Below are 11,168 nucleotides of genomic sequence, written 5' to 3'. Positions count from 1 at the left end.
AAAAAAAAGAATATTTTTCATTTATCTATATAAATAAAAATATTATTTATTCAAACTAATATAAAATAATTATGACACTTTTTTTGAGTAAATGTCATATATATATATATGTATATTTATATGTGGTGTATAAAAATATAATACTTCTACTAAAATACTGATTATTAACAGTACTCGAGTTTAATTTTAGTAAAATATTAATCTCTTATCATTGATTTTAATTGGCACATTCTCTAGTTTTATACGTAGAATATTCATTTGTATAGAGTTGCATGTATATTGTACATACAACTATATAATATGATTCTAATAGACTTAAAACATTTTAAAAGATCTTTGAAACATTGTAAAATATCTGGCAAGTAATAATTAATTTACAAGGTACTTATTATTTTGTACTAAAAGATCATTAGAGCTAGAAAATAAGAGGAAGACGACACCGATATCAAATAATTTCTTTTTACCCATATTCAGAGGAGATAGTTAAACTAAATTTTCCATTTTCTGTGTACGTACTGTGATACCATATTGTTGTATCCAAAAGAATAATATCTCCAGTGTCAACGGAGAAATTAAATGGTTTACAAACATGATTGCATTCAGGAGTTGGTGCAACAATCCATTTTTTACTACCTATAAGTTGTCCTTGCCACATCAGTCGAGATATATAATCAAGCTAATAAAAAAGAAGAATATATAAATTTGTCAAATACTTTATATAAAACAGATTTTATATATTTATTATTTTCATTGTCATTTTTTAACACATACATGCATATTAGCTCCCTGTTTATAGCCCATAAAGATATAATTTGTCTGTGGAACTTCTGCATCATCTGGGAGAAACTCCGGCACATTGTAAAATTGTTTCATGACATCTAAAACTTCTGGATGACAATTTTTCCAACCGACATACCAAGGCTCTTCACCTTCTTCATTCATCGCTCTTTCTTTGCTCATAGCAAAGACTTCACGCAAGTTATTGAAGTCGCTGTCAAAATGTAAAAATTGACTTTCCTCTTCTATAGATTCATATGCACCTTCGATATGCTCGTATAAATTTTGAAAAAACTCAAAACTAAAGATTTCCGATGCTGGCCAATGGCTGGTAGCATTTTTTATTATTATAGGTTTGGATGAATAAGCATACGGTTCAAATTCCTTTTTAGTCACGTCCGACAATATTATTGGCATATTAATGTTACGACAATAATCACAATTTGATATCGGTCTTGTAAATTCCCATATCAAATAGTTGTTTGGCACAATACAACGAGTTTCATAAAAATTTTTTGTTATAACATCAATGTACAAATACGTGAAAAATAAACCATAAATAATGGATATTAATAAAACAAAAAATGCTTTTCTGAAATAATACGCATTACCATTATTATTTATTTTTATATTATCCGTCATGCCGATGGTCATTTTTAGATCATTAATTGTTACTCCATATTTTAATAAATCTTCGGTTAATACAAGAAACGTTTCTTCTATAAGTTCTAAGCGTTTGTTAATTTCCATAATTCTATCTATATTTTTTTGGAGTAGAAATCTTAATATGTCATAATATTTTATTTTTAATCTGAAATTGATAATTATTAAATTTTATTAATAAATATAATATTTTTGTCCTTGAAAATTTTCTATTAATTTTGATTTAAAAAAAAATGCCTAATATAATAAACTTGTCTATTTAAGTAATTTAACATGTATCAACAATTTGATTAAACGTTTTAAATGTTCTTAAATTAATCATATGATTTAAATTATCTAATTGACCGACAGTTGAGTTGTAAACCTAACCCAAACTTATAAAAGAACATACAAATATGTTAGAATTCATTGTTTCTATAGATTATTTTTTTTAAACGTTGAGTATTTAATGATATTAATATCAATTATGAAAAAAAAAACAATTATTATAACGCAAAGGAACATATTAAAATATATTTAATTTAAAAACTCACTTTCATGTGTTTATCATGCAGCATCATGTCTAACCTTGAACTACTTATGACTGTCACTTATTCATAACAATGATAACATTGGAAAAAAAAACTTATAGAATACAAAATAGTAAAAGGTTTTCTTTCTATTTTCCACGAACGTATAACATCTACTTTTAACATTTCAAGCTACTAAACAGCGATGCAGCCTACAAGCATATTAATGCAATATCTTAATAAGTCATTTCCTGTAATCCATGTGGTTAACAGATGATGTAGACCATCAACTAACATAAGAGAGTTTTGCTTCAACAAAATACAGCATTTAGAGAGAAAGAACAAGAGAGAGAGAGAGAGAAAAAAAAATATATATTTTACTTTTAAATTAAATATTTTCGAATATTTAAAAGCATGATAAAATTAAAAATAACAAGCAATCATATCAACAACATAAATTACAAACAAAGATTTTATAGTTTTAAAACTTCTCATTTTATTTTACCAAATCACACAACATAATTTACAAGTTTTATTTTTAAATGACCCTCCGATACAGACTTTAATAAATGTGCAATGAATCGACTCTTTCGATACATGTTAATAATAAATTTTGATTTTTTTTTATCGTGTCAGTACTTCCATTTAAATTACACGTATTACATGGTATAAAACCTAATTTACAAGAGTTATAATACTAAATAAGCTACATAATATCTTTTATTTGTGCTCGTCGAGATGCAATCCATATGGATTTCAAGACAGCAAGGATTTGATATATAATTTCATCTTCTTTTTTTTCCTCTTTTTTTTCTTCTTCTTTACAATATTATTTTTATCCCTAGGCCAATGTGAAAATAGTTTGAGTATATTTTGTAATTTAAGGTAGAGTGGAATTCGTTGTTATTTTATGTTAGTATACACTAATATTGAGTTTATTACTATCTTGCTTATTATCACAAAGCAATAAGTTTTAATTTTTATCGCAGAGAGAGAGAGAGAGAGATAGAGATGCAATGTTATGATAATTATTATCATATAATTATATAGTATTATCATGCTCTGTGATATAATAAAATTTATAAATATAGTTAATGCATAAAACAAAAAAGAAAAACTTGTTTTTTAATTGCGAAATTGTTTCAAATGTCTAATAAATTGATTTTTGATAAGTAAACAATTGATTAAAAAATGTTCACAATTATGACAATCAGATGAAATATTTCTCGACGAACTTCAAATGTCAGTAAATGCAACATCATAACTTCTTTCTTCGCTTCTTCCTACAAATGGAATTTTATAAAATGTTCACTTTTATTCTAAATTTTAAAAGCCCGTATTTCAATAATCAGAAAGACTTGGAATTTTCCAATTGACTCATTCATTAAGCTATAACTTTTTCTGCTAAAGTGTCCAAATAAAAACAATACTCTTCTCGTGATTTTCTTATTTTAATTAGGACAATTTATAAATTTGATGTAACGTAATCGTAATAATTTCAGTACCACTCCCCCCCTTCCTAGAAAAAGAAACTGCACTTTAAACTGTGTAACATTGTAATAGATTATGAGCTTTGGAAGTTCCAATAATCACAGATTATGTCATGTGTCACATTAATTTAAAAGCACTTTCAAAAGATTATTCTAAGAACCTGAAACATTGGCAGAATGAATAGAGACGCATATCATGTAACAGTCATTAACTGAAATCTTAATTATCTATATAAGATATTTTTTACTAGAACAAATTATTTTTATTGGGACTCCTCAGTGACATTTCAACGCAAAATAAGTTATTACTTACTGTTAAAAGTGTGTGACTAGCACAATCGTATTTGTGTCAATGTTTACACTCGATTACACATTGTTTTCCGAGAAAACAAAATTTCCATTTGCACTTGATCAGAAATAACACCATTTTCCAAGAATAGCATCTTTGATGGCTGATATGTATTGTGCCGGAACCCAGTATATCCAATATCTTGATGCTTCTGTTGTGCCTAATTGTATACCCTATATATATTTTATTTAAAAAATTAATAATTAAAGTTTATTATTAAAAAAAAAAAAAAGGAAAATAATAATATCCAATACTCAAACATACCATAATATGATACTCTGGATGATCAGTTATTGGTTCGCTAATGACACCTTTTATTGAGTTCATAGGTAGTTTATCTGTTCTTTCTTTTGTACCGATCCAAAGCTGATCTTGTTCTAATTTAAATGTAAGTCTAACCTTTCCGCCAGATTTATTCAACATACCTGAGATAGGAAATTCAGGTAGTGGTTCCTACAAGAAGAAACTAAAATGTTTTTATGTGGGTCTTCAAGTTTTACAGAATTTGTAATCCACATTAGTGGATTTGTTCTATAGTTTGGAATATTTGATTACCTTACTATCTAAAATACCAGGCATGACATCATCCGGCATACCTTTATCTAGAACTTTACGGTGTACTTTTTGTTGCGATAAAGGTTCCTTACTTGCAGCAGAACTAGCTTCATCAGCGAGATCTTGCTTTGACGGAATAGATACGGCTAATATGTCATCTAGTTTTGATCCTACTATCATGACTTTGGCACCTTCGAAAACATAAATTTCGATAATCTATTTGAAATTTCATGATATAATCATTTATTATAGGAAAAGTATCAATGTTACAATCTTCACCTTTTGTAACTCCCAAGTTTCTAAGCGTTTGTTCATCTTTGGCTAATCCTTTAAACATAACTTTCTGCATTACATGGGGCACTGAAATAATATTTTGAAGATGCGTTTTCAATTCAGCCACGGTCCCATCTAATGCAAAATTAACATTTATCTTCTGTTTGTTGTAGATTACTTTAAAGTCTATTTTTTCTTCTGATATATTTTGTGATGTTGTAGCAGCAGCTGCATCTTCGGTATGTTCTTGTTGTTGTTGTACACTAGCATTTTCTTCATCTGTTCTGACTACATTGGTTTTTTCCGATGCATTCTCATCTGACATGGAATTGGCTACTATTTCTGGACACAAAGTTGAATTACAACATTTGTCATTTTCGTCACCTTTGGTAGTACCTACGTAAATATTAAAAAAAAATACATAGTGAACAATTTGAATGACTTTAAACTTCTTCAATTATTAAAGATAAAAACTATAACGAGAGATTTGATAATTAAGATTTTAATTATATAAAATCGAGGAATTTGTTGATACATGTGATAATGAAATCATACAAAAGTCCACCTGTTTCATACGCTCAGACAACCTTATTGTCTCAGCGTATTGTGATTACCTTAACGTGAAGGTTATGTTCCATAAAATTGATTTAGACAAAAAACCATATACTTGATGAAAATATTTTCTAATCATTAATTGTTTAGACGTTAAAAAATTTTATAAATACGTACAGAACATACTTATATAAAATGAAGAATCATTGTTATAGTAAAATTAACAAAGTTACATATATATGTTGTTATTTCGAATGTTCCCTTATAAATCAATTTTTAAGAAGGAATAAATAAATGTTTAATATACAAAATAATAAAAATAATCATTATTATTATATCCGTAAGGACACACAATTATTCCTAATAGTTTTTTCAAAAGATAGGACAATAAATTGGCAGGATTCAATACCTACCGACGTACTCCATGATGGACTGTGTTCTGTTGACCAATCAAAATGATTTCAGGTCTACCAAATACTTGTGTAACAGTTCATCGGAATGACTTTCACTTTATTCTTAAATAGAGTTTACAAAATGATAAATAACATTGAGTTCACTTAACATTATGCATTTAAAAAATTATATACGAATATACGGCTCACGATAATAACAAAAAGAAGTTGATGTAAAAAAGTTATTAATTCAATACTGAATTTGATTAACTAACGAAAAATAAAGTTTTCTTACGTTTAGATAAGTACAAATACAATTCCATTGAAAACGCATTTATAAATGAATTTCTTTTACATGTTGCAATAAATATTGTTTAATATTATTGAAATTTTTTTAAGAAGAATTAAAACGATTAGTCGATATTATTGGATGATCTTCATTTACTTAATCGTTGCAATTGGTGGACGTATTGATCACGTGGATGACCACGTGCAATAAGTGCTGCATAAGACTAGGTGTCGGTGTGTAGTACTAATTATTTTATGATTCGTGGATTTGGGAAGCGATTACAAAATAATGCTGGTAGGTTGCGCTTTCGTCAGTGGCAGTCGAGTGCCGCAGTTTTCGCGCGGGGCGGGTGTTGTCATCGGATTTTACACGGGAAAGAGTGTGCTTTCTGTGGAATAATCTGTAAATATTAAGGTGAAAAATGCCCCCAAAGAAGCGGGAGAAAGAATTGGATGGACAAAAGGGCCCGCGAATGGATCAAATACAGGCAGACCACGAGCTATTTCTTCAAGCCTTCGAAAGTGAGTAGAAAAAGTTGCTATCTCTTTTTCCCCCCTTTTACATATATTTCATTCTTATCAGTTGTTTCAACCTATCTAAGTGCTAAAATTTTAATTAGCATTGTTCCAACGGTATCTTTATGGATCCTAACTGTTAATCTTTTTCATGCTAACACATAACCCTATTTTCAAAGGGTCCGTCCAGCGCCGTGGCGCGCGTCGGTTCAGTTACCTCCCTCCTTTATTCTTCTTGTCGCAGACACCTGTCAGCATTTGCCTCTTCGCTTTAATTTTTACAAACCGCGCTTTTATTAACCTTACTTACGAATATATTTAACTTTTACCAAACGGTTAAGAAAATATCGATTATATTTAGCCGAATGAAACGATGTGTCTTCGTTCTGTTGTATTTTTACTTTAAATCCTCTTCGAAAAACAACTCAAGTTATTCTCACAAATTTACCTACAGAAACATTGTATTAAATTCTGATGAAAATGTAACTTTATATACGCTACTTCGTACTTATAATATATTTGTTCTATTTTATATTCAATTAAATTTTGTATTTAAATAAAATATTGGTTATTGAAACAGTTAAATAGAAAATATAAATAATTAATAGATAATATATATAATATTTTTAAAAAGAAAATATTTCGAAATTGTACAGAATGGCTTTCTCGTCTATTAACATTTTTTTGAAATCTAACACATAACGTACAATGTAAGAACGGTCAGAAATCAAAACTCTTAGTTTTTATCAGCAGGGCATTAAGTTCTATATCTGGTAGTCGTAATAAATAATTTTTTAGTAATAATTGTAAGTCATGAATTAAAAATTTAATGGGATCAGAGAGGTTTATCCTGCCGAAGTCGTAACAAGAGTCGGTGCAGGCATCTCGTATCGACGAGCAAAACCAAATCATCACGTCCCATTCTGATCAACAGAAGGATCATCAGAAATCGCTTCAGATTCAGTATTTGTACTCCAGAGTAATATTATTTCCTTGCGAGAAAAGTTTTACTTAATACGCCATCTAGTTATTTCTCGTGAAACTGTTTAGATTTGATTTTATATTTATATTAAAAATTCTTATACAATAATTTTTAGTTTACCAATAAAATTTCTTTTTTTAATTTGATACCATTCATTTTATAATATTTATAATTAAAAATCTTTTATTTGTGCATTTAACATCTCTCAGATGTATTTGATAAATTTATTCATTCCTTTACAGAACCAACACAAATTTATCGCTTTCTACGTACAAGAAATCAAATATCAGTAAGTAAGCAAGTTATAAATTATTATATTTAATATTGTATATGTATAATATTAATTTCTGATCCACTCAAAGTGTTAATGCTATATATTTTCTATGTATATTATTAAGCATATTACACAATACTGTTAGTATCGTTTGATTTTTAAAAATTATAGGATTTACTATGACCAGTGATTGAATGTGATTTATAGTAATTTATTGTGTTTGTTTATATGTTAATAATGCAACGAAGTTACTATTTCATATTTTAAAAATTATAATCTATTTTTTATTATTATATAATTTTACATCCAGGATACTTATTACGGTAGGTATAATATTATATTTTGTCAGATATTTATTATTTGATTTTATTCAATAATTTTTATTTTTAATTTAATATCACATGAAATTTAACAAGTTCAACAATTTAATTGATTTTATTTATTTTAGCCAATATTTCTCTATAGAAATTTGACATATATGAGGCAACGTATGTCCAGGAGTCATAAATCCCGTAGGGGATTTAAAATTGACACAATATTGGAAAAATTAACGTCAAAAAATATGGAAGAACAAATTCTTGGTGTACGTGGATATATGACACTTACATTTTTAGGATTCTATGATAAAAAGAGTAAGTTTTTTCTTATATAGATTGATATATTCTTTGAATTTATACTTACAAAGTATTATATTTTCATATCATTATAGTTGAAGCATCACAGGATCCAGTAAAGGTAGAAACTTTACTCTTAAAAATTTGTCACAAGAAAAGAAAAGATGTAAGCTCACCTATTATGCAAGTAAGTTTATCATCAATGAATATGTTTTATAGTATTAGGTCGTTGTATAATTTCCGTCGTATTTTGAATTGATCTAAACTACCAGAAATCTGCGAAAAAATTTATTTAATTAATGATATATATCGACAATTATTAACAACAATTTGTCAATATCCAATAAAAAAATGTCCTATTATATTGATGCAAAAATAAAACACTGTATGAGAAAGAAATACGACAGAAATTATGCAACGACCTAATACATACTAATTCAAAACTTTTTGTTTAGGTATCTGTTGGAACCAGTGAAGTTCCAATTAATCCTTTAGAAAATCAACCTCCACCTAAAGCACCAACAATCTCAATACCTAATGAATCATTTACCATAAATAATGGACATCTAGCAAAGACATATATGCTTTTATTAAGGGTATATTGTACGTCTAATAATAGCTGCCTTATACATAGCTGTGATTTAGAAGGTATATGCAAAATTATATCAGATTATATCTAGCAAAAGTTATATATAAATACTTGAAATATATGTTTCCTTTTGTAGAACCAGCACAGAAACGTCGAAAGTCTTCTGCAGGTTCAATTAAAAGCGGTAGTGAAGAAGTAAAATTGTATGGCTCTGAGCTCATAGTATATGATAAACATAACAGATGTCTTCTGACAGATGGTGATTATGAATTAGGTTTGCAGGAAGTACACGCTAATGTTAGATCCAGCCCAAAGAAATATAGTTCTTGGGAAAGTGTACCTGACATTAAAGATAGTGGTCCTTTTGAAGTGTTCAGTAGAGGTCCTACACTCAAATTTAGACTTAGTTGGACTATGGAGCCAAGTAATGGTTTAGTGGATAGACCTGCTCCTATTCATCCAGTGCCAAGCGGTGACAATAAAGAAAATCGATCAGGCAATAGTAAGTTCTTGCTACTATTTAAATAATAATATGTATTTAATATTGTGCATATGTAATTACTTTAGCTGGCTTTGAGCGTTCTTCTACAAATCATAATAATAATAACACGAACAATAACAATAATGCAACACTGCCAACACCTAGTCCATTGACCCCTTCGAGAATGTCTGTATCCACTGAAAAAATGGATAATTCAATGGGTACTCAACAAATAGTTTATCAATTTTTATATAATAATAACAGTCGTCAACAAACAGAGGCTTGTGAGGATCTTCATTGCCCATGGTGTTCATTAGATTGTGGAAAACTCTACTCTCTTTTAAAGCATTTGAAATTATGCCATTCTAGATTTACATTTACCTACGTGGTAAGTTGTTCTTTTTTTTTTTTTTGGGAGAAGAAGAAACTATTTAATATAATTTCGTTAGTTGGGCGTTAATTAATAAGCAAATGTATCGTTTTTAGCCAATACCACAAGGTGCCCGTATAGATGTAGCAATAAACGAATGTTATGATGGTTCATATGCTGGTAGTCCACATGAATTAATTACTCAACCATCTGCCCCCTTTGGAGCTGTGGCAGCGTCAGGGCAGCAACGTTCCAATGGCCCAACTAGACGTACGAGCGTAACTAATATTTTAGTCTGTCGGCCAAAGAGAACAAAACCGAGTTTATCTGAATTTCTTGAACTCGATGAAAATGAATTTGAAAGCCAAAGACCTTATATCACTGGACACAATAGGTAGGATCGATAATATTTTATTAGAGGGCCAAAATCTTTTTGTTTTTTTTTCTATTCGCATCTGATCAATGTTGTTGACTTATGCAGATTATATCATCATACCGTTACTTGTTTGCCTATTTATCCAAAAGAAATGGATATTGACTCAGAAGGAGAAAATGATCCAAAGTGGTTGCAAACAAAGACAATGATGATGATCGATGATTTTACTGATGTTAATGAGGGAGAAAAAGAATTAATGAAAATGTGGAATCTACATGTTATGAAGTATGGATATGTAGGAGACTGTCAAATACCATTAGCCTGCCAAATGTTTTTAGAAACCAAAGGAAAGGAATTACTTATGAAAAATTTGTATCGAAATTTTGTACTGCATATGTGCAGCTTATTTGATTTTGGTTTAATTAGTCCCGTTATTCTTTATCAGACTATTCAAAAGCTCCAGGAGATTATGAAAGAAGGAGGTGAAAATGGTGATGTTCGCAAAGTTTTGCAAAAATCTCATGAGGCTCAAGTAGATAGATGGGTATCCACAGGTTTTCAGGCATCTACTGATGTTACTACTACTAAAGCAAGTAGTACAAAAATCAGTTTTAATAATGACTGTTCAAGTTCTAACGCTAGGAGGAAAACGTCGCTACCCTTGGGATCACCAAATTCTCAAAATGTAAAATCGACTGTTTCTATGCATATGTTTCAGTCAACACATTAACGTTTATTTTGATTTTATATGCAGTTTTTTGATGAATTAAAAAATGAATGAGAAAAAGGAATGCTTAAGCTGTTCCTTTTTAAGTAATTTGCATTAGTTCAAAACGCATTGTATTAATTAATACTTATATATTGGCAACAATTATTATTTTTTAAACATATGGTATCATACTGATTTTTGTATGGTCTAGTCAATGATACTATTTATGTTATATATATTTTATATCTTTGGATGTTACAACGTATTGGTACAAATGGTTTAAAATTTACGCTCATAATAATATAATATAAAATTCTCTGCCTCATAAAAGTAGTAAGACACATTAATTTGTAATAGAAATTAAATTTTGTGATAAAAAACATTGACCCTAAAAGACAATCAATTTTTG

The 11,168-nt window shown here is 28.8% G+C and overlaps 3 protein-coding genes across 9 annotated transcripts; 1 reads left to right on the top strand and 2 right to left on the bottom strand.

The window, feature by feature from the left end:
• Positions 1–121: 121 nt before the first annotated feature.
• LOC106789942 lies at positions 122–2,219 on the bottom strand. The gene is made up of 3 exons (XM_014754520.1): positions 1,974–2,219; positions 772–1,588; positions 122–676 (listed from the first exon to the last, which is right to left on the bottom strand). Exons 2-3 carry the CDS (start codon positions 1,525–1,527, stop codon positions 461–463), a joined length of 972 nt encoding a protein of 323 aa, XP_014610006.1. The 5' UTR covers positions 1,528–1,588; positions 1,974–2,219; the 3' UTR covers positions 122–460.
• Positions 2,220–2,422: 203 nt separating this feature from the next.
• Positions 2,423–5,812, bottom strand: LOC106789946 (ubiquitin domain-containing protein UBFD1-like). Of its 5 annotated transcripts, none has more exons than XR_001382042.1 (6): positions 5,582–5,812; positions 4,623–5,012; positions 4,344–4,534; positions 4,053–4,241; positions 3,753–3,961; positions 2,423–3,468 (listed from the first exon to the last, which is right to left on the bottom strand). XR_001382042.1 is itself a non-coding variant. In XM_014754526.1 (5 exons), exons 1-5 carry the CDS (start codon positions 5,592–5,594, stop codon positions 3,851–3,853), a joined length of 894 nt encoding a protein of 297 aa, XP_014610012.1. In that variant the 5' UTR covers positions 5,595–5,812; the 3' UTR covers positions 2,423–3,850. The 5 variants fall into 5 exon arrangements, 3 of the variants coding, with proteins under 3 accessions (XP_014610012.1, XP_014610013.1, XP_014610014.1); XR_001382043.1 differs by having other exon boundaries at positions 2,423–3,232; XM_014754526.1 differs by having other exon boundaries at positions 2,423–3,961.
• Positions 5,813–6,134: 322 nt separating this feature from the next.
• On the top strand, positions 6,135–11,153 carry LOC106789930 (polycomb protein suz12-B). Of its 3 annotated transcripts, XM_014754497.1 has the most exons (10): positions 6,135–6,370; positions 7,589–7,635; positions 7,931–7,943; positions 8,069–8,252; positions 8,330–8,421; positions 8,690–8,882; positions 8,960–9,325; positions 9,391–9,692; positions 9,791–10,068; positions 10,156–11,153. In XM_014754497.1, exons 1-10 carry the CDS (start codon positions 6,302–6,304, stop codon positions 10,778–10,780), a joined length of 2,169 nt encoding a protein of 722 aa, XP_014609983.1. In that variant the 5' UTR covers positions 6,135–6,301; the 3' UTR covers positions 10,781–11,153. The 3 variants fall into 3 exon arrangements, with proteins under 3 accessions (XP_014609983.1, XP_014609985.1, XP_014609982.1); XM_014754499.1 differs by lacking the exon at positions 7,931–7,943 and having other exon boundaries at positions 6,136–6,370; positions 8,086–8,252; XM_014754496.1 differs by lacking the exon at positions 7,931–7,943 and having other exon boundaries at positions 6,136–6,370.
• Positions 11,154–11,168: the final 15 nt, after the last annotated feature.

The sequence above is a fragment of the Polistes canadensis genome, unplaced genomic scaffold (assembly GCF_001313835.1).
Source record: "Polistes canadensis isolate GaletaPanama2010 unplaced genomic scaffold, ASM131383v1 scaffold_208, whole genome shotgun sequence".
Classification (NCBI taxonomy): Eukaryota; Metazoa; Arthropoda; class Insecta; order Hymenoptera; family Vespidae; genus Polistes; species Polistes canadensis.
The sequence above is the reverse complement of the archived record's forward strand: the minus strand, read 5'-3'. Positions and strand labels throughout refer to the sequence as shown.

Coding starts and splice junctions, on each gene's coding strand:
- LOC106789942 (XM_014754520.1), bottom strand. CDS start 1,527: ATGGAAATTAACAAACGCTTAGAACTTATAGAAGAAACGTTTCTTGTA. Junction 677..771: donor AACAGGGAGCTAATATGCAT/GTATGTGTTAAA, acceptor CTTTTTTATTAG/CTTGATTATATATCTCGACT.
- LOC106789946 (XM_014754526.1), bottom strand. Junction 4,242..4,343: donor CTGGTATTTTAGATAGTAAG/GTAATCAAATAT, acceptor TTCTTCTTGTAG/GAACCACTACCTGAATTTCC. Junction 3,962..4,052: donor ATCCAGAGTATCATATTATG/GTATGTTTGAGT, acceptor AAATATATATAG/GGTATACAATTAGGCACAAC.
- LOC106789930 (XM_014754496.1), top strand. CDS start 6,271: ATGCCCCCAAAGAAGCGGGAGAAAGAATTGGATGGACAAAAGGGCCCG. Junction 8,883..8,959: donor ACATAGCTGTGATTTAGAAG/GTATATGCAAAA, acceptor TTCCTTTTGTAG/AACCAGCACAGAAACGTCGA. Junction 10,069..10,155: donor TATATCACTGGACACAATAG/GTAGGATCGATA, acceptor TGACTTATGCAG/ATTATATCATCATACCGTTA.